Source organism: Stegodyphus dumicola, chromosome 3, assembly GCF_044657685.1.
Source record: "Stegodyphus dumicola isolate Sdum_Otavi_A_Nest chromosome 3, ASM4465768v1".
Lineage (NCBI taxonomy): Eukaryota > Metazoa > Arthropoda > Arachnida > Araneae > Eresidae > Stegodyphus > Stegodyphus dumicola.
In genome coordinates this window covers 121,185,646-121,213,554 of record NC_140770.1, presented here as the reverse complement: position 1 = coordinate 121,213,554, position 27,909 = coordinate 121,185,646, and the positions used below count along the sequence as shown (strand labels likewise).

The following is a 27,909-nucleotide window of genomic DNA, read 5'->3' as shown; positions in this document are numbered from 1 at the left end:
AAGACCTTACAAAGCACTTTCCAAATGAGAAATCCACTACACAGCTTTTCTTTTATGCAGTGCTTCAGACCTTGTTTCACCCTCCAGCATCGTCTAAATGTGCTGAAATACTAATCATTTGCATATCCCAATCTCACCTTCCTTTCATGTGATTTTGACGTTTGTCAGATCATTCCTTCCTGGTGTTGCAATTTTAACGGCTAGCAGTGTAGTTTCATCAGAACGGAATGCAATTAAATGATTTTTCAGAAAGTTTAAAAAAAAACCATATGAGTTAAAGCTTAATTGCGCAGGTATGTATACGTTCAATGTCAGAAATTTCTAGCCCCAAATAAAAAGTTCAAATTATACACAAATTTAAAGAAAGGCTCACAAGAACCCCTGATGTGTTTCTGTACATAAAATACAAAAATCAACAAAATTAACTTCTATGAATGTTTGGAAATCCATAAATTTTTTATCAAGGACAAGAAGAAGAACTTTTCATTATAGACAATTTCTGCTTCAAGAAATTTTTCAAAACTTTTTAAAACTCTTAAAATAGAAATGTCTTGAAAAATCTTCACACTGAAAATTAATCTAATTGTGTGAAATAACATGTCAGTCAATCAGTCGACATTTCTTCATTAAAGACTTAAAAAAAGTTATTTAACCACAATTATTAATTAAATAAAATTATTCAATCATATTCACTAAGAACTAAAAAACACATAAAATGCTTTGGTTACTGTAAAGTAAAATTAGCTAATGCCATAATTTTGTTTTAAGAAATTAAAGCAAATAATTAATAATACTTGTTAATTTAATACAAAATCTTTCACAGCAAGTAATACAACAAAATTTTTATACCATTCAAAACCTACAACGTTATAAAAAACATAACATCAGCAATTATTATTAAAAAGGCCATATGCAAGGGAGAGCTTTTCAGTATTTAAAAGGGTACATGAATAAATTTATATGGGTTATTTATCCACATAAACTTATTATTCTTTCTCAATGAGTTTATTGTTTAAATAATGTACATAATTAAATAGTTGTCTATATTATTGAAACCATCATATAAATAAAGGAAATTGTTTGATTGGATTACTTTTAAAGAAAATTTAATGAGATTAGCTAATTTTAATTTCTCAATAAACAAAGTATTTTACACATTTTTCCCTTGATAAATATAATTCAATAATTCTGCTCTATCTACTGGTTTATTTTTAAATGTTAAAAAATATCTGCTAAATGTTGAACTGACTGCATATGCTCACACTTACTGCCTAATTTTCTAATACATTTTACATAAAACTAAATATTACTATTTTAAAAAAGGAATTTATTTTAAAGTTGACACATGTTTAGCACATGAGTTATTACAGTAACAATGATAATATATATTTAAAATGGGGGTTCATAAGCAAATTAACATACATAGCTGTTTTAGCAAAAGAAGGTTTTTTTAGAAATATTAAGTTATGTAGAAACAACTTTCCTTCTTAAAATTTATTTTTATACAAAAATACACACACACACACACACACAAAATAATAATAATAATAATAATAATAATAGTTATTAATATATTTACTATTTTATTCAATAATCATTTGCATCTTCCAGACAATTTCATGACTCTATTTAGGTTTTATTACATTGTATCTTATTACACTTCATTTCCAAAGAACTTTTGCTATATCCCCCCCCCCCAAAAAAAATTCTCCACATGAAGTTTGACACTGTTAGCTGAAATTTTAAGTTTTATCTGATGCAGAATTTTGCAATACATGGAACAAATGGTAGTCTGATAATGCAATGACAGTGCTATTGTGATGAATGTAATAACATCCCAACCAAACTCCAGTAATCTGAAGATTGACTGAAGATGTGGTTTTACAATATCACAATGGAACACAATATTTTTACAATTCACCAATGCTGAATGTTACTATGACTTTCTTACATTAGCTGTAAATAATAAATACCAGTCTGCTTTATTTGATTACGGCAAAGAACTCCACAGCTATCTGCCTAAGAAGAGGAATGTCTTCATGAATTTTTTCATTCCTTGGTAAAAGTTCAAAATAAATAATTTCCTTGTAATTCTACCACATTTATAATATTACTTTCCTTTGATGAATATCAGCTTTTGATATTGTTTGAAATGGCTCACCAGGTTTGGACCATTATGTTTTGAATTAAGTGATCTGTAAACAATCCACTTTTCCTAATTAATTATCAACTGTTAAAAAAGAGATTTAGTTACAAAAATCAAGGTAAACAGAGGTTGCTTTAGATGAAGGACTTTCTAACAACAGTTTCAATCAGTGTTTTTTATCTGCTATCATTTACCCCAGTAGCTCTACAGAACCATAACATGACTCGAACAGAAAAATCCTCAGCACAAAATTTTGCGCACAAATTCTGATATCTCCGTTTAGTTAGAGAAATGTAAATTCTACAAAGTAATTTTTTTGGTATATATATATGTATATGCAGGTCTTTTACCTTTGCATATAGAGAGAAATAAAATCTGATCAAAATTTTGGTTTACTTCAATTCTTTAACATAAAATGCCTACACATAAATTTCCTGATTTTTTAAAAGTTTTCTTTGAAATGCACAATGATAGGTCAGCTTAAAAGTACTAAACTCTGTTATCCACATGTATAACAATTCTTCAGGCAACCATGTGCGTGACAGCTCTTCAATTTTAACAACAAACATCTCCATTTCTATGTGTTCTTTTTGTGTACTCTTAATTCCAATAGTATTTGTTCACAAATCCCGATATTTTTTTACTTAAATTTAATTTTGAAATATGTGCTGAGGGATTTGCTTAGACTGGAAGAAACTGTGATAAAATTTAAGCAGGAATACGGTATTTTACTACAAAATTGCTAAAAGGGACAATAGCTTTTAATTTCTTCTTAAAACGGTCAACACAAACACTTTACCAAAAAATAAATAAATAAAAGCCTTCTTCTAAGTACATGGAAATAATTAAATATATATAGAGTTAAAATGTACAAAATGTGTCTTTAATAATATGCTTGTATGTAATAAATAAATTTTTATGTCTCCATTCTTTTTCTTCTTTAAAATCTGCCAAACTGTGACAAGGCAGTTGTGCTAACATGCAAGTTCCTAATATTGTAATCAACTGAAGCTTAAATGCTACCTTGTAGTATGTACTACTTTTGGTTTGAAGAAAAACCAGACAACAGAATAAATTTTGGAATGGAAGTTAGTTCCCATCTCAGCAACAAGAAATAAAATTTTCTTGTGTTCCAACTTACAGCCATTTTAAATTATTTAGTAAAAAACATTACGAGGAAGGGTTGCTTTGCTTTAACAAAAACCCAAGAGATTTAATGTGATTTCCAACAGTTGTATGATGAACGCCAAACTCATCTGCAATTTCTCGACTTGTTAAATGTGGATTATTTTCCAACATGGATCGCAAAACATCATTATCGATCTTGGATGGTCGTCCAGATCGATCACTTCCTTGGAGGCTCAGGTGCCCGGAACGAAATTTGCTAAACCATCTTTGACAAGTACGAACATCTACAATATCTTTTCCAAATACCACACATAAATTTTTACATGCAACTGATGCGTTGCTTCCTTTTTGCAATTCATACAAAATGCAGTTCGTAAATGCACTTTATTTACTGACATGTTTTTCACCTTAAATATCACAAGTAAATGATGAACGGTAAAAAAGGACTCCATTTATATTATACAGCAGCTGAAAAATAAAAATAAAAAAAAGAACATTAACTGCTATGACTTTGAAAACCTTTATACTTCTCTACCATTAGAAGAAATTTTTGCTAGTTTAATGCAACTCGCACAACTTTTTCCTGACATACTTGACATCATTTGTATTGAAAAATGGAATACTTATCTGAATTGTGCATTATTTAATAACTACATTAAATTCAATAATAAGATCTTTCAGCAAGTGAGAGGAATTCCTATGGGAGCAAACACAAATAAGTAACCTATTTCTTTTTACTTTTGAATATAAATTCCAACAAAGTTTAAATAAGAATGAATTAAAGCTATTTGCACATACATTTAGATACATAGATGATATTATAACTTTCAATAATAATTCTGCTTTTGAGCAATTCTAAAATTTACTCAAATAGTTTAACACTTAATAAAACGAATATGAATCAAGATACTATTGAATACCTAGACCTGCTAATTATTAAACACAGCAAAATTAAATTATATGATAAAAGAAGGAATTTCCATTTTCATACTATTAAGCTAATTAATTGGAACTCTAATATCTCTAGAAAAGTAATAGAAAACACGTTTCATAGCCAAATAATCAGAATAAAAAATATATGTACTGAAATAGAAGATTTAAAGGAAGAAATAATAAAGCTAATTAATGTTCAAGTTGATAACCAAGTACCACCAAAATTTATTAATTTATATATTAAAAAGGCAGGCATTAATTTTACTTTATAATTTTTTGTTTCTTTATGGTATGGTAACATTACCTTAAACCTTAGCTGGAAGGTAATGGAGGATATAGAAGAGTAAAGGAATTATCTTGTAAATTTTTATTGTAAATAAATTTGTAAACATGTATATTTAATCAATACTGGATTTGAGTGAAGATTTTAATCTTCTTCTAATTTTCCATTCTTTAGCCAGTATTTAGTGAAGTTTTGATATACCAATTGGAATCAAGTTTATTAAAACTTTCAATATTTTCTTTCTTTAAATTTAGCTTTTTATAAACATTTTTTAAGGAATTTTTGGGAAATATCTGAGAAATTTCTGGGAATTTTCTTTTTTAACTTACTTTTTATTTCTTTAAATTAAAAAACAAATTTTAAGGATTCCTTTTTAAAATTTAAATTTTACTTGAAAAAATTTGGGGAATTTTTTAAGACATTTTAAGAATTTTTTTAATTTAAATTTAAATTTTGAATTTTACTTAAAAACATTTTTAAAATTTTAAAACATTTCAGTTTTACTTAATTACTTTATAATTATTACTTTTTAATTTGCAATTTTCACAAAAAAATTATTTTTTCACTTAACGTTATTATTTGCATTATTTACACAATTTTGCAACAGAACACACATTTAACATTACAAACAAGTTTACATTTATTAATTCACAATAACCACTTGATTGGCTCAGCTACTTAACTCCCTACCATAAATAGTTGGTCAGTTAAAATTAAAACTTGAATTACATACTTTTAGGATATTCTTTGATTTTTTCTAGATTTATATTATTTAAATATTTTAATATTAAAGATAGCAGCTTGGCACTCAACTTTACTTACATTAGCGCCATCTATATAATTTGCAGAACACACTTGCATCACATAGGAAATACTTTTGCAGACCCCAATGCTTATATGGTAGGTAAGAATTAAAACTTACTATTTACTTGCTTTTAAGTATTTTTTATGTAATATTTAAGTATTTTCTAGATATGTAATTATATTTTTAAGTATATATTTGTGTTTTTATAAATTATGAATCAGTTCTTTCTAGTTTCTTATTGGTTTATATTAATTTGTCTAGTTCCTTTTTAGTTTTTTTTTTATTAATATGCATATTCGTGTCGGGGAGGTTTCTGTAGACAAGGGCTTCTAAAATGCATTGGTTTCTAAATTAATTTTTCAGAAATTTTAATTTTTTTAAAGTTTAATTTAATACTAAACTTTACATTCCTTATTTCTCAAAATACTTCATTATTGGTATTTTCCTTTAGACCTTTAATTTTTAATTGCTTATAACTCAAGGTACCACTTGGTGTTTCTTTTTGGACATTCTTCACTACTTTTAGTTTTGACTTTTACCCTTGCTTGCATGAATGACGAAACACGAATTGTGAATGATTGAAGAGTTAGGTTTGGAGGCAACTTCCCCTTGATAAGTCTGTCTCCTGCCTGCTCAAACAGTCAATCACTTATGCATTTTTTTAAAAAAAAGTTTAGATTATTTTTAATTTGCAAATTGGTGAATTTATTTTCATGTTTTGGTTTTGCACTTGATTTACTTATGCTTTCTGAATTTAAATGATATTGTAGATTAGTTCGAAAATTAAATCTTTTATATGTTTGCACATTATTTTAACTTTAAATTTGCTTTTTTACGTATATACATGTTTGTTAAATTTTACATATATATATATACAGAAGTTTACAGAACATTAATATTTAAACCCAACTACAAAGATAAAATGATGAAATAATATGCTGTACACAGAATTGAAGTAAACCAAAATTGTGATCAGATTTTATTTCTCTCTATATGCAAAGTTAAAAGACCTGCATATATATATATATATATATATATATATACAAAAAAAAATACTTTGTAAAATTTACCATTTATAACAAGCTAAAAAATGCATATAAAATAATAGTAATTATGGATTTTTCTTAAACATATAAAAAAAATTACTTGTTAGGATCTATGTTTTCAATTTCTGCAACCATACGTGCTATTTCTGCTGCTGGTTCATAATTTTTTGAAAGTTTCTGAAGCAAAGCCGTAGTTGAATTTGTCTTGAATAGACCTAATGCTCTACGTTTCAAGCCATGAGAAAGACAAGCATCTACAGCAGCTGAAACAAGAATTTCACATATTGCATAATTGTTATTGAATTACATAATAAAAACTGGAAACCTGTGAGAAGTTTTCTTTAAAAAAATCTAAATTTTGCTATGTTAAAAAAAATATGAAGAGTTTTAGATTTTAAATTACGTCCAAAGGGGCGTTTTTTTAACGTCTTGTGTATTACCTTTATTTATTAAATATAATCTTCATTGCACTTAAAAAAACCATAAAATTCAGTTCAACAGCAAGGTTGTAAAATAATTTTAAAATGAGCATATCTTTAGAATTTCCGATACACAGTTCCGTGAGCTGGAGATAAAAAGGTCCCCCCCCCGGTAGAATGTTGCTATTGCTCGCTTTTAAATCATTGTGTGTGTTTATCAAAAATTCGTTACAGATTTACAAAATATGAAATCGATAATAAAACAAATTCCAAACTTCAAATTTGGGCTTTCAGATGCCCATATTCGCAGTAGGATTACGTCAATCAAACTTGGATGGCTCTAGGTACCATTGTTTTATCACAATGCAAGAAACATACATACATTTATGCAGATTCTTCATTATTTAATTTCTTCAAATATAATACAGGGCGACATTTGGTGGCAATGATTAGAAAAGTGATACGCCGTTTATAGGGTTCCTACACAAAATCGCAAACGAAAACAATAGTCCTTCAGGGACAAAGCACCTTTGGACTAAAAAAACACTTCAGTCGATCCTAAATTTTAAGGATAATAATTATTAGAATTTTAATAGCTTAAACTTGCCTTACCTTAACACTTCATATTTTACCAATAATGCAGTATTTCAAATAACCAGGGCTGTGGAGTCAGTAGAGAAAACGACTGACTCCAACTCCTGGAATTTTAATGACTCCGACTCCTTCATATATATGTGAACATATACACATGAGGTACAGCTTATTTTTTTAATATAAAAGAAGTAATAAGATGCTACAGAAAAAAATTGAGGCATAGCAAATTTTTTATATTAATTAGCATTTATTATGAAATGGAAAAACTGGCATTAATCATTTCTAAGAAACAGTAAATCTTTGGCAAGATCTTCTTTGTTAGAGGACCATAGATCCGATTTGATAAACTTCAGAACTGAGAAGTGTCTTTCCACACCGACTTGAGTAGGAAGAAGAGCTGTTACTGTTAGTGCTACTTCCTTTAACTTTTCAAAATAAATATTTATAAGTTCTAAAAGAGGTGACTTGCAAGAGCAATCATATTTATCTATTTCTTCAAAGACTGTGTATAATTCTTGTTTGTATTTTTTCATTTTATCTAAAGGCTCTTGGTTTTAATTATTTTCATTTGCTTTGCCTTAGCCTTTTCAATATTATCCAAATATTTCTCAAAATCGAATTCATCAGTGGAAGACGAGACTCAGTTGAAATATCTGCAGTTTGACTGTCCTGATTTGAATACTCCAGTTGTTCTGAGAATAATTTAATTCTTAATGAAAGATGGCTTTCTTTGCCTTTTTATCTAACAAAATTCGGCGTTTTGGATCTACATATATTGAACCCAGCACGATCTTATTATCTAGCAAACTAGTTTCTCCTTTCTTCATTGAAGAAATGATTCCTTCTGCAATAGACCCTCCATTTCAGAAAGAACAAACATCACATTCTTCCAGTCTTGCCTCTTATAAATTCTTCAGATTGTAGCTTTTTGGTGGCTACATACAATATAGAAAGAGGAGTTTCCAATTCTGCAAAATCATTCCACAGTCTTTCTATTGGTGAAACATTAGGGTTATCTACATCTTCTAACATCCTCGTCTCCTGTTAATTACTCAGATTGTAGCTTTTTTGTGGCTATATACGGTGTTGAAAGAAGTGTTTCCAGTTCTGCAAGATCATTCCAGTCTTTCTGTTAGTGAAATATTAGGGTTATTTATATCTTCTGGAAAAGTTATTAATTCGAATGACCACTATATCATCAAATATGTACTTCTCCATTTCCTTGCTCCTTTTCCTGCTCACTTCCTAAGAATGGCATCAATTTTGGGAGTTCTCGCTGCTTACTTCTATTCACCAATGAGATTAGTAACTAAATCAATCAGTTTAATTAATAATGGCAAATATCATGCCTATCTTGCTTCCTTATATTTATTTACTAATATGTCAATAAAATAGAAAATACCTATTTATTAATGTATATAGACCATAAATAAAAATATTAACTCCGTTTGTCATTAATTTTTTTTTTTTTTTTTTTCAAATTCACTTTAATTTCATTTCAAATTCAAACTGTTCAACAAAAACTGGAACCAGAGTCGACGTATGTTTTAGTAACTCCAACTTCTTTTACCCAAAAATCTACCCCACTCCGATTCCGATTCCACAGCCCTGCAAATAACTAGCAATAAAGCCTACAGTGCAAAAGAAATTATGGACTCTAGGAAACTGTGACTAGATACTTCTTTCATTTATTATGAACACATACTCTTATGATATATATTTCATTTATATTATTAACCCTTTCTCCTTCTTGCTCCCATCACAATGATGGGGTGAAGTTTCGTCCTCTACTTTTAGTGCCCATGATATTTCCAGGCTGGAGTGTTCAAAAGCAATATGACAAAAAGATTAAAACTTATTCATTTCTTTTGCCCCAAAAAAGTTTTATTTATCATTTTATGTATCAGATGGCAATACCAGAATAATATTTTTTTATGCAATTAGAGATAATTTATTTTAAACTAGATGTCAGCACTAATCAAACCTGTATTTATAATATGTACTTTGTAATCTTTGCATTAGTCCAGTTACTTAGTTAGTCTCTTTGTGAATGCACGTGATTTCTGTTCTGTGATAAAATATACTTATTTTTAAATATTCTGTACATTATGGGGTCAGAGTCAGACAGTGAATTTGATTCTGATTTTAGTACAAATGGATCAGAGAGCGATTCTGAAATAATTGATTTTTATGAAGTTAAATTAATGAATCTGACAGTAGTGATGATATATCTATATTGCTGCCTAGACAATACGTATAGATATATCATCACTGCTGTCAGATTCATTAATTGAACTTCATAAAAATCAATTATGGACTAAAATTTTATCTACTTTAGATCATGCACCTCCACATTTTAAATATTTGAGAACACTAAAGGTAAATATAATTTTTGATCCAAGTTTTGGTATTTAACAATATTTTGAGTATTATGTAAATGATAATTTAATAGATCTCATCGTTTTGAGAAAATAGATATCCTGAACAATGCCAAAATTCTCCAAGATTTCCCCATCCAAAAGTAGAAAACCTTGGATACATGTCACAAAGGAAGAAATTCTTAAATTTTTCAGTATAGTTATTTTACAAGGCATTGTAAGAAGACCAGATACAAAAATGCACTGAAGCAAAAAACATTCAATTTCAACACCCTTTTTCAGAAGCATAATGCACTGTAATAGATTTTATGAAATACACAAGTTTCTGCATTTTGTAGATAATGAAACTTTTGATGGTAACACACATCCAAATCCCAAGTTGTATAAAATCTGGCCAGTGTTACAGCACCTGAATGAATTGTTTCAGAGAGCTATAACTCCTGGACTTGATATTATAATTGATGAAACAGTCATGCTCCTCAAAGGTTGTTTAGGATGGCAACAATATATGCCAAAAAAGAAATCCTGTTTTGGAGTAAAATCGTATTTGTTAAGTGAATCAAGTCCAGGGTATATATGGCCACAAATTATATATACTGTAAGAGGTACAGTTATGCGAAATATAAAGATTTGTTCCAATCATTTCAAGTTGTGATGTCACTTATCAAGCCCCTGCTAAAACAAGAATATTGTCTGATAACAGACAATTTTTATGCCACACCAGAATTGGCAGACATGTTTTTAAAATTTCAAAACAGACACTTATGGAACTGCAAAACCGAAAAGAAATGTTTCAAGAATTGGTAAGAAATAGAATCACAAAAGGTGAAAATGTTGCTTTTCACTGAGGTAAAGTTCTTGGCATGAAGTGAAAGGGATAAGAAAAATGTTACCATGTTATCTACAGTCCATACAAATGACATGGTAGATGTGCACTGTCAGAATAAAGTTGTCAAAAAACCTACAATTGTCACAGATTACAATAAAAATATGGAAGCAGCAGATAATGTAGACCAATATCTTGGAGATTATTCTATTGCTCAAAAAAAAATATTATAAGAAAATATTTTTTCATTTGTTAGATCAAACTATTTCGAACTAATATCTTGTTTACAAAAAACAAGGTGGAAAAAAATCTCATTTGATGTGTTGTTTATCTTTAGTGGATGAACTTATTGAAATGTATCAGTCATTAGACACCATTCCAAAAAAAGGCCAGCCAAGCTTGGAGGATAATCCAAACCATCTGATTGAAAGGCATTTTATTAGACAGATACCCCCAACTGATAAAAAATGACAACTATCAAGAGAATGCAAAGTTTGTAGTTCCAGAACAGATGAAAATAATAAGAGATGTAGGAAGAAAACGCCATACTACTGTCCAGATTGTGACATTAGTCTTTGCATCTCATGCTTTGAAATTTATCACACAAGAAAAAAATTACTAATCTTTGTTTATTTTATGCGTAAGTTTAATGAAATTCTCTTTTGATGTTTAAAACACATATTTCTTAAATTTTCTTGGCTTACTAGAAAACCAGCATTTAGTCACAATAACTCTGAATGTTGGATTTCCTGAAAAAAATAATATTTTTTTTTTTTTAATTTCAAGTTAAAAAATTTCAAAAATTAAAAATAAATACATATATTGTACATACACCTTTTTCTATACAGTTTTCTTGAATAAAAATAGGCACTTTTATGACAATTTTCTTGAAAATTATCCAATCATTAAGGGGTTAAAGCACAAAATAAGAAAGCATTTGTGAAATGATAATCTTCTCAGGGCAAAGAGACATAGAACGCCTTTCACATGCTGCATTCACAATCCAAGGTTTGTCAAGGTTTTACACTTACCTAGTTTTTCAAATATTCTTTATTTGCTTGTTTCTCGGCATGCATTACTTAGCAAGCAATTATTTATAAGCTAACAATCATTATAGTCAATGAAAAAAGATTTTTTCCAGCATATAATGCTTTTGGTCAGATCTTGATGGAATTGAGAAGTACATTGCCTTTCTGATCCACTGACAGTTTTTTTAAATCATCAAAGCATTATATTCTTTGAAAATGCAGTATAAAGTTATTTTTATGGCTAAGCACTGACTTAGGAAGAAAGGTATTTACTTTTTCAGGGTACAACACTGAGATTTGTTAATGTTAACACAGCAAAGGTAAATTTTACAAGAAATTATCCTCTTCCTAATGTAAATGGAAAAGCAATATCAATATATAAAGCTTTAGCAATATATAATCTTTTAATATAAATTGAATGAAGAAAATGTTAAGCTAACTGGTAATTAGACGTAAGACCTATCTGGTCTCTAATAGATAGGTCTTACGTCTAATTACCAGTTAGCTTTACATTTTCTTTTTCAATTTATATTCTTTTTAGCAGTCTCGAGCGCTGAAAGTTTCAATAAGTTTGATCGTTTAGGTGTATTTCAATTTCACTTTTCAAGCTTCAGCTTTTAAGTTACCGGATACTGTTTACAGTTCCACTTTCACGATAGGTTAGTCTTCCTTCCAAAAAACACTGTAAAGAAGGTTAGCTCCCTCTTTACTTTCATTCACAGGCTCAGATCAATCATATAGAGATAATTAAATGAAGCAACAAACTTTGTAAAACTTGTAAGGCTAATGCTACTCCACTTCCCACCAATACTAATAAGACACAATCACTATGAATGACTTTCAATTGTATCCACCAAATCACCTGTAAAGAATGTTCTCTCACATATATAGGTCAGACAAAAAACCCTCTCAACCTCAGAATTAATAACCATAGATCTCATATTAAAAAATTTAAAAATAACAGCAATAATCTCACAAAAAATAATCAACACACAAAAAATAATCAGCATACAGCTATTCTCGAGCATTATAATATGCATAATTTTGATAACATAGAAATTACTGTGCTTGATATTATACCGAACACTAAACTTAGACTTTTTAAGGAATCCATATACATACTTCAAAAAAAGTCACTTTACCTTACGGACTGAATGCTTATCTGAGTCATACCACCAATAGACAGACAGAAGTCTCAATATATGGACAATTCAGATTTTTTAGCAGTATAACGACCAGAGGTACCAGAGGAGGTGATTCCAAACACAAACATTTTTTTTCTACACAAGATCTGAAATTAATAATTAAAAATCTTCATTCCTTCCTTGAACATAATGAATTTGCTAAGAATGCCATAAGACTTCCACATACATTTAAGAATGTCACTTTGTGGAATCTGGTTAAAGTCGTGGATGAAAATTTTAGCTGTTTACAAATCATAAAAGACCTAATTATTGACTTCTGCAATTATAAACTAAAAAATAGCAATTTTTTTTTCCACAAAAAGCTGTTTTGTACAATTCAAACACCCTTCTTACGATCAACTAAAAATACCTCACATTTTAAAAAAATATCAACACTTGCTTCCTGAACAACAACTCCAAATTAAGCCCTGCTTTAAATTTGAAAAGAACTTAGGTCAACTTGTTATCAACCACCACGAGATTCAAGAAAATAGCATGTGTCATTGCCAACAGCCTCTTTACCAAAAATATGTCGATCCTTTCCACCAACATGTTATAACAGGAGATCTTAACATCATTGAAGACTTAGAATTACGAGACCTTTTACAACTTGGCACCAAATTTCGTCCTACTTTTAGTATCAATAAACATTTTTGCCTCAGACAATTCAATCAAGATCTTGATAAATTTATCATATTAGTTAGTAATAAATCCAATTTACCTACTACCACTTTTCTAGAATGGAAAGCTGCACTGATTACAGAATTTCAACATTCACTCTTCAAGGCACCTTCTTTCAACTCTCTACACAATAAGAAATGACTCTTTGATCTAATCAACAAACTACAAGATAATTTTATCATTACAAAAATTGACAAAGCTAGCAACAATTTTAGTGTTCTCTGAAAAAAGTTTTATTTCGACCTTCTGCACAAAGAACTAAATAGTAATGGCACTTACCAAAAAATTACCACCAACACCAAAATTCTTATCAATAAATTGACTTGATTAATAACTATGATTTTCAAGATCTGCAATGCAACTGGATGATTTCAAGTAACGAACTCGTAATTAAGACAATTAATTCAATTAAAATTGACCATATACAATGCTACGATTTCGAAAACCTTTATACAGTCAAAAGTCGTTAATTCGGACTCGTCGGGACTTCGGCGATTCCGGATTATCGATTTTTCCGGATTATAGATCATCAGTTTAAATCTCATAAGATGGCATGCAGAAATCCTAAAATTAAAAATATGAAACCGTAATTTATGAAATAAAGAACAATTATGATCTAAAGGGTATCAAAATTTACAAAAAAAAAAGCTTAATATTTATTTGTTTACTTTATTAAACATTTCTTTCAATGTAAGTTGTTTAAGTTGCTTCGTTTTATGTGATAATATTTTCTCTTTAATTCTATAAACAGACATAATTTCTTGTTTAGTTACAAAGTTCCGCTGTTCAAGTCCTATAATTGCTGTGTTGAGAATACCGACTAATTTGTCAATCGAAATGTTTTCGTTTTCAATAACCTCTGGGTCACTTTCTTCACTATCGGAAGCGAATTATAATGACGAGGAACTTGATTTAAATCATATCAAAGACGGAGTACATCGAAATGAAATACTACACTTAGTACGGAATTATAAACCAAATAAAATAAAAACATCTGCCCTGAAGATAAGGATAGTGCTGAGAGATCAACTTCCAATCCGCGGCGTGAAATTGATAAACAAATTTCGGATTTCAAAACATACTTTCGCTTTGTAGGTACAAATTACATATTAGTAAATATATATCGGAAATTCTAGTTGACATAATCTTTCTAATCTATCATAATCTAATAATGACGTTTCTTCCCCCCCCTCTGCCGCAGAGCAGCGTGAAATTGATAAATAGATTTCGGATTTCAAAACATACTTTCGCTTTGTAGTAAATATATATCGGAAATTCTATTTGACATAATCGAAAGTTCAAGCTTACTTTTATAAAATTGCTCTAACAGTCTGCAAAAAATAATAAGCCGGATCCAATTCGAAGATTAAGGAACAACGCAATCTGCAACATTAACTGAATTAGATAACTTTAGCTTAGCATGTTACACATTAAACGCGCATGCGCACAAACAAATTCGCAGCCGTAAGAGTCTTACGCGCTCTCGTAAACGCCTGTGCGCATGCATGAACGCGGCGCATGCGCAGAAAGTTTGTAGCTTTGAGGTCCGGATTATAGATCATTCCGGATTATGGGTGTCCGAATTAACGACTTTTGACTGTACTACCTTACCGCTTGAAGAAATTTATACCAGCTTACTTGCTCTACCAGATATAATTCCTCAGATTTCTACAATAATTGATAAGGAAAAATGGCAACTTTATCTTACGAGCATGCTTTTCAATAATTACATTCTCTTTAACAATAGCATCTTCAAACAAATTCAAGGGATCCCAATGGGTGGACATTTTTCGAGCTCTGTCTGTGAATTATTCCTTTTCACAAGAGAATTGACATTTTTCCGATCTCTGAACGTAGCAGAACATAAATTTTATCAACACATTTATCGTTCCATTGATGATATCATAGCCTTTAACAACCATAACAAAATAGAAGCAGCTAATATCTACCCAACTAGCTTAAAGCTGAATAAAACAAATACGGTGCAAAATAATGTAGTATATCTTGACCTTAATATCATTGATTACAATTTTATTAAAGTCTACGACAAGGGGAGAGAATTCACTTTTTCTACACTAAAGTTAACAAACTGGAATTCTAATATTTCCAAAAGAATCATCATTAACACAATTTTCTCACAGCTTCTTAGAATAAAAAGGATCTTTAATACTACAGAACACTTGCAAGAAGAAATACTTTACTTCGTCACAATTTTGAAAAATAACCAAATTCCTCAGAAAATAATTAAAAATACTTTAGATAAAGCTGGCATTAGCCTTACCAATTTTTAGATAATTTGTTTTGGATAATGAAATTTTTTGCTCAAAGCCTACCCGAAGGCAAATGATAGATGGCTAATTCAGATTATCTAATGTAAAAATTGTATAAATGTACAGTTAATTCTTCTACAAACATTTTCTTTCCTCCAAAGATTTTGGCACTTTACTTTAATACTATTATGTAATAGTTTAAATTACTTAGAAGGCCAAACTCTGCTTTTATTAACAAATCGGGCCTTTTCATTTTTCATAGTAGCTTGACAGCCCTCTAGTTTGAAGAATGATGACTTTTATTAACAAATGATTTTTTTTTTCCCCCCCCCAATTCACACTTTTTTTTGAGGCCAAAAATAAGTAATTTTAGCTGAATTAGCCATTTTCACTTATTTTTAACAGTTTTGTTCTTCTTACAACTTGACTGACGCCATTTTGTGTTCTTTCCGTGTCTTCTCTCATCTGTCACCTCCTACTGTAAAAAAAAAGGGGGGACAAGACTTCCCGCCAACCTACAATCTCAGCCCATTGGCCTCTTCAGATTTTATAGCTTCGCAAGATGACGTCATTTTACAATAAGGAAGGTTGGCTTAGGCAAGAAGGGATTTTGCACCCTTTTTCCAAAAAAATATTTCGAAGCTGAGGACGGAACCTCTCAGGTCAGTTTTTTCGTTTCTGTTATCTAGGTTTTTGTTCCTAATAAGACCCTGCGACGTTTTTTTACTTACAAAATTGATTACATTTTTATTTGTTAACAGCACCATTCTTCTAATAAAAGTTACATATTCTTTAAGGTTTAAAGGACCAGCCCATACGTTGTGATTTTTGACTAATAGCAGACCGCTATTTATATTATTTTTCCACTTAGATTTTGATTTTTATTTTACTTTGCTCGAAATTATAATAGCTTTTGACACCTTAATATGTTTTTCAGCGGACGCGTCGGGAAAAAGGAACAGAGCAGTGGAGCTACAAAAAAGGATTTATTCCAAAAAATTTTTTTCGGAAATACTAATGTTCTTTTATGAAAGTTTTTTGGCATTAAACAAGAGCTTTAATGGTCTGTTTCGGTGAAATGCGTAATGGTATTTAACCTATTTCATAAAACAGTTTTTTTCCCTTAAAAAGCCAACTGAGAGTACGAGTGGGTTAATTTACCATTTTTCTGCTAATTTACCATTTTTCCGCTATTTAATTTTTGTTTATTGTAAATTGTATTGATGCATTTTGTGTCTTCCTTTTAGTTTTAATTTTAATTTTAATTTTTATGTATAGGCATTTTATATGTTGACATTTTATAATCTATGCTTTTTATACCTTCCTTTTATATATATATATATTTTTTTTTACGTCGATCTATTTTTCATGTGAGTTAACTTTTCACATTTCACAACGGTCAGATTAATTAATTTTTTTCGTGCATTAGCAAGTCTTCCAGCACTAAATTTGGCAGTTTTATCGCGTATTTACAGTTTTTTCCAGTTATTCCAGACAAATTTCTTATTATTTATGTAGTACTGTGTTACAATATTTCGTACAGCTACAGCTCCTGGTAACTTTTTAGCAAATTCGCTGCAATGTTCCTACCTACTACTAATCTTTAATATGTTGCAGAATCATATCATCATATGATATGATTGCAAATAAATACAAAATGCAGCTTAGCAAATACAAAAGCCATGCAGACATTCAAAAATGCAGCATTTATTTCATCTGGATTACTTAGCAATCTTTCTCTGCTACATTCAGCTTTGTGGATTGAGCATCAACATTAACATTTATAAAAGCGATAGTTTTGTCACATATCTACAAAACACACAGCTGCCAACTTTGAAATATGAAAAACTATGAGTTTCCAAAACAATCTACATGATGATTCCATTCCAAAAGAACAAAATTGGTTTGAATTCCCATCATAATATAAGATTTATATTATTTAAATATTAATAATATGATTCTGGTGTTAAAGTATATTGATATTTATTCAGATGCATTATGTTTTTCAGTTAATTTCATTATGTAATTTTGGTAAACTTTTAATAGAGTACAAAGTCTGTAATCCGGATGTCGATTATCCAGAATGATCTATAATCTGGAACTCAAAGCCACAGACTTTTTTTTTTGGTATGCTTTACGCATGCTCATTTAATGTTTATGCATGCGCGTTTAGCACAAAAAACGAAGGAACTTAACGCATTGAAAGAAATGTTTACTAAAGTAAACAAATAAATATTAAGTTTTTTTTTTTTTTTTTTTTTTTTTTTTTTGGTAAATTTTGATACCGTTTAGATCACAATTGCTCTTTATTTCATAAATTGCAGTTTCATATTTTTAATTGTATAATTTCTGTATGCCATCTTACCAGATTTAAATTGATGATCTGTAATACGGAAAAACCCTTATTCCGGAATTGCCGAAGGCCCGACGAGCCCCTAGAAAACATTGATGCAATGTTTCTGTTGCCCAATAACTAGTTTATTCAATCAATGGACCAAGGGATTATCTAGAATATAAAAATGAACTACAGATCCATTTTCAGGTGTCAAACTGTAAACTTTGAAGAGCCGTGTCCATAATTTTCAGAAACAATTCACATTGCAAAATGCCAGATTTACTTTGCCTCCTACTTGGAAAGATGTTAAAAACCTCATTTTGCATCAATGTTAGCATAAATTGTTCTCTATGATCCTGCTTGTAGAAGAATACTAGTCAAGTGAAGAAGATTTTCTTAGTTTTAAAAGTTTGGTGCCTATGGCTGACATCTTAGATTTAGTTACATGCTCAGAGAAATGGTAGTACAGTCAAAAGTCGTTAATTCGGACACCCATAATCTGGACCTCAAAGCTAAAACTTTCTGTGCATGCGCCGTGCGCGTAAGACCTATACGACTGTGCGTGTGCGCAAGCGCAGAATACGTTTACGCATGCGCGTTTAATGTATAACGGACGATATAAGCTAAAATTATCTAATTATCTATCAGTTAGATTGCGTTGTTCCTTAATCTTCAAATTGGATCCGGCTTAATATTTTTTGCAGACAGTAAGAGCAATTTTATAAAAGTAAGCTTGAACTTTCGATTTTGTCAAATAGAATTTCCGATGCTGGAGCTCCCAAAGGATCTACAAAGCGAAAGTATGTTTCGATGTCCATCAAACAAAATGTGGAATTGCTGCAAAAAATGGATAAAGGCATATCCTTTTTTTCTCTAACCATTCCGAAATCTGTTTATCAATTTCACGCTGCTCTGCGGGGGGGGGGGGGGGACGCGCAATGAACTGGAAGTTGATCTGTCAGCACTATCCTTATCTTCAGGGCAGATGTTTCTATTTTATTCAGCTTATAATTCCTTACTAAATGTAGTATTTCATCTCGATGTATTCCATCTTTGATATGATTTAAATCAAATTCCTCATCATTATAAATATCACGAGAACACATCAAATAGTTTTCTGGTCGCAATTTTCTAATTTCGACTATGTGTAATTTATGCGTTAAGCATTCGCGCATTGAAAGAAATGTTTAATAAAGTTAACAAATAAATATTAAGCTTTTTTTTTTTTAAATTTTGATACACTTTAGATCATAATTGTTCTTTATTTCATAAATTTCGGTTTCATATTTTAAATTTTATAATTTCTGCATGCCATCTTACGAGATTTAAACTGATGATCTATAATCCGGAAAAATCGATAATCCGGATTCGTCGAAGTCCCAACGAGTCCGAATTAACGACTTTTGACTGTATTAGTGAAAAGGAAGTACAGTTGGATGAATTAAGATAATCTGGTTTCTATCTCACACTCTTGAATGACAACGAAATAATCGGTCATGCATTGGAGGAGAAGAAAGATAATGAGGAAAAGAGGAAGAATGAAGATGAAGGTGGCATGCAGAGCAAAAAATTTACATGGAAGGAAGCCAACAAAAGATTGCAGACTTATACGAGATTTGCCAAGAAACGTTCATCTATGTCAGTACATTGTTATGAAGCTTCATTGTATGCAAAGTGAATTTTTAAATCCACAGTGACAATTTCGTAAGCAAGAAAACATTAAAAGTTGTGTCATCACACTAAGAAATTCATGACTTTCGTATAATAATAAATATGATAATTTAAAAATATTTGTAGGATTTTATGTTAATTAACAAGTTATTATGAGGTGAAACTTTAACTTCTTTCCATAGACCTCACCAAAATACAAAACAGTTACTAGATGCTTAAGCTGAGAGTTTGGATGTTTTAGGATTAGAGCTTCTAGCAGTTTTACTTTGCAGATATGTACTATCACCAGCTCTTCTAAAGTTATTCCGGCTTTAGCATTTCGTGAGCAGACATTTAAAATATGCACTGCTAATATCTTGAGCCAAGTAGTATTTTGTGTGTATAGTCTGAAATTATGTGATTTACATTTGAAAAGGACTTTATTTCATATTAATTTAAATATCCACAAGCAATCGAGGTTCATCTGTAGCACAATTACTGCTTTCTATTCATCTAAGAGATAAATAAAAAGTTTATTTGTTCTCTTTTATTACCTATAATCCGGAATTTTGCTTCAGACTAAACCAACAACTCAGTTCCCAGTCTAGTAGGCTGTGCAGAACATTGAGATAAGACTCTGAGAAAAGAACCCTACATTTGGAGCTTAACTCTATTACTAACCATATTGTAACAGAACATAACTTTTAGACTGAGCTTCCAGGATTCTACTGGTCCTGACATTTTTAGACAGCTTAAAAATCTATTTTTTAGCATACCTGATTGGAGAAGCGCAAAATGCGAACTGATAGGAAGGTATTGGAAAATACTTGCTAGATGGACCAGGGTATGAGGGTGTATTTAAAAATGCAATTTTGCAGGCATTTCCCACGGTTCAAGATAAAACTAATTTGGAAGCAAAACTTCATGGTAGGGCAGATGAGCTAAATGATTTAATTCCATGAAAAGTACAGGTGATGAATTTGTTATATGGAAGGGAAAAAAAAAAAAAAAAAACAATGCAGAATTTTTTCAGATGACATTAACCAGGTTATTGCCACATATCCAAGATTTTCCAAAGTTAAGAAACCCTCGTACACTAGAAAAGTTTTATTGAGTCGGCAGTAAAATTTAAAAGTCATCACGTGTTGGTAAATATGCATAAGCAGGAATATGATAAAAGAGTCAGTGAAAGTTTTGGAAAGCCTTAACTGAAAAGGGTGACAAACTTTATGGCAAGAGACATTTTAGTAGTAGACAAAAATTTTCTTTTCCTAATGAGATCATCAAGATAAATCTCAAAAAAGAGAGACATAAAATAAGCAGAAAAATTTAAAGTAAGTAGAGATGCTGTGGGTCAGAGATGTCAATCAACCCAGATGAAAGAAAAAGGCTCTCATATTCAATTAAATATGGTACTAATTAAAAAACTTTTCACTCCCAAATATTCAAACTTTTTTGAATGGAATTCTTTCAATGCTTTACTAAACACAGGAGTGAAAAGTATCTCTTTTGTGGAACATTTTTTTAAGAATTTTAGAAAATATAGGTGATAACAGCACGAAATATATGTACATACATGTAACAAATATTATCTCACGAAAGTCCTTTGAAGAAAGTTCTCAATGTAAAAAAACACATCAATCTTTTAATAACTTAAAATATTATAAAAATCATAATTTCTTTTCAATTACAACCACAAAATAGTATGCAAAGAATAAAAACACAAAGAAAAGTATTGATACACACCACATAAGGAAGTGATACTGCTGCTTTCTTCATGAACAAATTTTCTAGTTACTGCTTCTTCCATAATTTGTTTTACCTAAAATTGCAATAAAAAAAACTTAAAATATAAAAATCATAAATATGCATTTATATGCATATCACAATTCCGTGTATAAAATAGCTTTGTGAACACTTCAACATAGAAATTTGATATAAATTAAAATTTTTGTCTAGTACCACATTCTTGGTCTATGCAGCAGAAAAACTATGCTGCATATCCAAAGGCTGACAGTAAGAGAAAAGGTTTAACTAGAGAGTACTAAAGTTTTATATAATATTGTTGCATATATCTCTACATATTTAAAATGCAATATTAATGCAAATTATTGCATTTTTATAACATTGTCATCAATTTACTTAGATATTTATTCACTTGTTTTTGTGGTGGCATCATACTATATATATATAGAGAGAGAGAGAGAGATTAAAAAATATGAAAACAAACTTCTAATTAGCAATAGTCCCTTTTATCCTTCATTTTAATTTGGTTTCTTCCCATTTCTATCCTAAAAACAGTAACTACTTATAATATACATTAATCTAAAGTACATAATTTCAAAATTAATCCACATCATTCTTAGAACCGAAACTTTTTGATTCTATATCTCATACTTCTGAATGTATAGGGCCTTTTTGCTTTTGTTTTACTCTTACTAGCATATGTTTACGCATGCACGTTTAGCACAAAAAACGAAGGAACTTAACGCATTGAAAGAAATGTTTACTAAAGTAAACAAATAAATATTATTATTATTTGTTTACTAAAGTAAACAAATAAATATTATTATTATTATTTTTTTGGTTAATTTTGATACCATTTAGATCACAATCACTTGTCTGTATCCCCCATTGTCTGAAGTCTTCAAAAATATGGGGTGCATACAGGACTCATAGTGATATGAATCAAATTATAAGTCTTAAGAATTAAGTTCATCTAATAATAAAACTATGTTAAATCTACAATTATGTCTGTCTACAAGTGTCATCCTTCCACCTACAGAGAAAAGCCTTTCCGAGTTATAGCACCACAATTAATCTCTCATATCCATTATATATATATACATATATATATATGTGTGTGTGTATGTATATATATAATATGAAGTTATTGAATTTTTGGTTCTGACGGTAGCAATGCCTAAATTTTTGAAAATAGCTCAGATGATATGTGAGATATGACCAAGTGCACTCCTCATATGCCTTGGCAACTGATTCAGATGAGTTGTTGTTAGTTAACTAGCTGTAATTCAGATGTTAGATTTAGTATTATCTGTATTTTGATTTAGCAAACAAATTTACAACTTTCAGTGAGATGCAGATAATCAGAAAGTACCTTCATTTACTTCTAATAAGGCTCAAGATAATAGGCAAAAGATATCGGGATATTATTGCTGAGGGTGTAGCAGGCATAGTTTTCTTCAGAAAAATATCACGTTTAGAAACTAAAATGTTTTTTCTATTTCTAAACAGCTAAATCTTCCAACTGGAATGCCTACAGTAAAAAATGTTATAGTACTTTCTCCTGTTACATAAAGAGTTCGAAAAATTAATGCACATTGAAATGTTCTAATAGAAATAAAATAGCTGCAAGAAAAACTACTACAATTTTGTTAATCTTCTAAAATCGGACCGAAATTCTCATAATATAGCCTTCAGACCGGCGCGATCCGAAACAGTTTTGCCCCCTCTTTGACAATTTCATAATGAGAAAAGTCGTTAGTCCCCCTCCACAGATGCAGTAAAATTTACATGTTTGTCGGAAGCTGTCCCATAGTAGATGGGTTGCTACATTTGGATTTTTTTCGATGATTATTTTGCTTTCATTTAAATGAAGTTCTAAATAAAAAGTGCATAAATAAATATGCAGTACTGGATGCATATCCAGTGCACTATTTATTTAGAACAAAATGTATGCAATGTTTATATTTCACTCACTATTTCTGATCAATCTCGTAAATAATTTGTGAATTTTTTAACTTTGTTTTCACTCTTCATTTATATTTCGTATTTTTGTATTAGAAATTAGAAAACGAGAACAAAATTTTACAAAATATAATAAATACGAACTAGCTTTGTAAGTCTGCAGGCTGGAATGCGATTTTTAATAACATATTTTCATTAACAAAATAATGGTAATGACTAATTTAATGAAATAATAATATTTATTACCATTAGATGATTAGAATGAGATTCAATACAATTATAATTTGAGATGAACTTACAGCAATAATAAAGCTTTACATAACAATAACAGAGATTTAAATCTCTTTCTTTCGATAATTTTGTCATTATAATATAAAAAAGAATATCTGAGATACATTGGTTGCATTTCATCATTTAACTTTAACAAATATTATATTGGACTATCATGCAAAGGAGGTATATCTTTAACGATAATTTTTCTTTGTAAAATTGGCTTTTGTTTATGTTAGCAGAGACACAAAATCTGTGACCTATACATGCAATCATCAAAAGTATTTTTCAGAACAGTTTTAAATGTTCATGAAGAATTAATTATACGTCAATTTCTTTTCACAGGTAGAAATTTCGTCTAAAACCATCGTTATATTCAAAGGTTGAAGTCTATTTCATTTTCAACGAATACTCTATTTGCAGATAATATATTTTCTAATTTATTTTAGAAAGAGTAATCTTTCCCGTTTTCAAAAGAATAAGGACATACTGGGTGTTGACACTTACAATGTAGTAAATCTGTTTTTCATATTTATTCCAGTAATGAAAAAGATTACCCTGGAATATTTTCAAAGCAAAATTAAGAAAACCGTTTATGCCAAATTTTGCATAAAGTATCTTCTCGTGTATTTTTTTATTTAAAGTGTGAAATTTTCTCTTTGAAAATATAAAAAATCATGAATGGAGAAAAATTAATTCATGAGAAATAACTTTGAAATGCAATAATTCCATCGTAATATGAAATAGAGGAGAAAAGTGCAATACAGTTTATTTATTCACAAATAATCCCCTCATATGCATAATTTATGTACTGTCGATTGAGAAATATAGGTTAGTAAATTAAACCGGTTATTTCAATACTCTTTCTTTATCAGTTTTTTTACGGGCCCTTCAGTAGAGCCGTAAAGGTGGCTGAACACTTGTAGCCCGCTCGGGTTTGAATCCAGACTAAAGGGTCGGATTCATGGTTTTTGTGTAACGTAAATACAAGCCAGCTTCTCTTAGAAAGTCCTCCGCGAAGGCATCCCTCCCCTTATACAGGTAATTGTTGTGTGATTTGATGTAATTCAGTAAGCGAACAAAATTAATCCAATCAAACCCAAAGAACGGGCTGATTGTGGTATGTGGAGTTTTCCACCAGGAACGTAAATGCGAGCAATTTTCTCTTAAAAAAGGTTTACACGAAAGCATCCATCCCCCTGAGCAGATAGCGTTCGCGTGCTTTTCCGTAATCCAATCCTAATTCTCATACATTTAATAGTAAGTTGACATATACCTTATTACAGACAAAATAACAAGCATTTTTAAAGATTTTTTTTTATTATTATTAACTTGTCTGAATTCCCTTTTTCTCTTGAGGAGTATAAGAATTTCAGCAAAAAAAACTGGCCGAAATTTTACACAACGTAACTGATGTTTTGATTCAATTTAGAAGTAACGTGAGCTTTACTGATATTTAAATACTTTTTGGCAGATCTCATCCTAAAAGAGGGTCTAAAGGTAAATTGATTTTATTTAATTTACAATCAATGAAAATCATTGAAAGCAATCATTGAATGAATGAAAATCACAAAAACTATGCATTCAATTGTCTCTTATTTATCTCCTGATAAATCAGAAAAAATTGCCTATATAATAGAAGCAATTTGAAAGAGTTAACAGTTCTTAAGGGTTTTATGCACTCCAAAAAAATATCAAAATAAAATTTTATTATTCAAAAGTATAAAAAGGATGTAAACGATAAAAGCAGTTTTAGCTATTTTCTAGAAGGGCATTAAATCTAAAAAATTAATATATTCTTATTGGCTATGATTAAAAAGCATTAAATCTGGTAAGCTTAAACAGCGTGCAAAATCACTGACGTTTTAATCATAGCAAAAGTCAATTCTAAAAAAATTAGAGATGGCCTCTATTTGATTTTCAAGTATATTGGCGCGAGACGAAACGTACGGTTTTTGCCAAAATGTAGCCAACCTGATAAGAAGAGGGAAATAATGCGTAGCCAGCAGCTATTCTGAGCAGCGACAATGGACCACCCTGAGATCTACAGATAGGCGATTCTCTAAAATAGGGAGGGAATGGGTGGTACAACATACCAGAGCCGTCGTTAAGGAAGGTCATTTTCCTGGTAGAACTGCTGTACCAGCCAGCTTGAACAGCGGAACTTTGTAACTAAACAAGAAATTATGTCTGTTTGATAGAATTAAAGAGAAAGTATTATGACATGAAACGAAGCAACTTAAACAACTTACATTGAAAGAAATGTTTAATAAAGTAAACAAATAAATAGTAAGCTCTTTCTTTTTGTAAATTTTGATACCCTTTAGATCATAATTGTTCTTTATTTCATAAATTACGGTTTCATATTTTTAATTTTGTAATTTCTGCATGCCATCTTAAAAGATTTAAACTGATGATCTATAATCCGGAAAAATCGATAATCCGGAATTGCCGAAGTCCTGACGAGTCCGGATCAACGACTTTTGACTGTACATATTTGGCTATGCATCATGAGCTTGGCGACTAACGATGAGTTGTTCTGTTAAATTTTATCTTGCTTCTATCGTGCACTGAGATAATTAAGCCTGAATTGTATTAGTTTAGTTATTTATTATACTTAAGCCTTAATGAGGGCCAGTGCTAGATATCTTACATGATGCAGTTTCTGTGGGTCCTAAATTCTGTGACTTGGTGAAGCCATGTGAGCACTGGTGCTGATTCTGGGTTTATGTGAATAACAAATCAGTTATTCTTAATTCAAATAGCCCTAAATGTAATCTTTGGATCTATGAGTATCATCAACAAAATCTATTTTTAGCATATGGAAAGAAATTTTTCGTAAATTTCCCCTCGTCAACACTTTACATTTAACTTAAATCTTTAATCATCGCCAAGCATAATGTCAACATAAAATGTTACCATACTCCTTTATTATTCAATTAGTAACATAACAAAATTGTTTAGGCATCGCTACATGAGTCATTACTCAAGTTGTCATGTTTTGATAAACATGCGATGATGAAAGGAGAGTATAATAAATAATGATTTGCCAGGTTGGCGTCAGATCAATGATGTATCTATGTGGAATGTTTCGGTTTGAGACGAGTGCCAAGCAGATATGCAGCAAAAGAGCCAAATTATTGATCGTACAATTTTATGCCAAAATGATTCATTTCTTTCAGGGCTGTGGAGTCGGGTAGATTTTATGTCGAATGTTTCGGTTTGAGATGTGTGCCAAAGAGGATAGGCAGCAGCGGAGTCAAATTATTGATCGTGCAAGTTTATGCTAAAATGATTCGTTTCTGTAGCTGTGGTGGGTGGGTGAGGGTGAGTGAGCGATTATGGCGCAAAAACCAAAGATGATTATAACGTGCCAAACACAAGATGGGATGATTACAATTGATGACATTAAAATTCAATAAATAAAAACATGTAGATAAATGTACCAGATCCAGAGGATGAAGTCATATAAACTTAAGTTAAAAGCACACATTAAAATTCAAGACACAGTAATCAAAACAAATTACATTTGGTAATAAAAGCCAGTCTCTCTCAAATAATAAAACAAACCACAATTGACCTCTCTTCCGATTAAACGGTCGAGAGGCAAGTCACAGCTATTAAAGTATTTCTGGCGAAGCCTATTAAAACATGGACACTCAATTAAAATATGACGAACAGATAAACAAACATTACAGTTAAAACAAACAGTCTCATTTTCAGCTTTTAAAAGGTAGCTATGTGTTACTCTAGTGTGACCAATTCTGAGGCGAGTCAAAAGAACTTCCTCCTTTCGATTTTTGGTTAATTCCCAGTGCTCAATTCTAGATTTTACATGTCTCAATTTATTTTGAAGCTGAACATCCAAAAGTTGCTGCCATTTTTTTCGGATCTTCTGTTTCACAACCTGTAGCTGTGGAGTCGGAATCGAAGTCAGGTAGATTTTTGGGTAAAAGGAGTCGGAGTTGGAGTCGCTAAAAAAAATCGACTCCCACTCCAGCTTTTATTAAACAATTTGAATTAGAAATGAAATTAAAGTGAATTGAAAAAAAATTAATGACAAACTGAGTTAATATTTTTATTTATGGACTATATACGTTATTAAATAGTTATTTTCTATTTATTGACATTTATGTCATAAAATAAATATAAGGTAATAGTAAATAAATATAAGGAAGCAAGATAGGCATGATATTTGGCATTATTAATTAAATTGATTCATTTA

General features: G+C 30.3%; 1 protein-coding gene across 1 annotated transcript in view; it reads right to left on the bottom strand.

The window, feature by feature from the left end:
• Positions 1-27,909, bottom strand: part of LOC118181744 (small G protein signaling modulator 1-like) — a 226,869-nt gene that overhangs the window by 173,591 nt on the left and 25,369 nt on the right. The window contains exons 3-4 of the mRNA XM_085813251.1: positions 21,453-21,528; positions 6,442-6,604 (exon numbers count right to left, since the gene is read on the bottom strand). Of these exons, the coding sequence (XP_085669377.1) occupies positions 6,442-6,604; positions 21,453-21,528 (239 nt within the window). The remainder of the gene's footprint in view (positions 1-6,441; positions 6,605-21,452; positions 21,529-27,909) is intronic.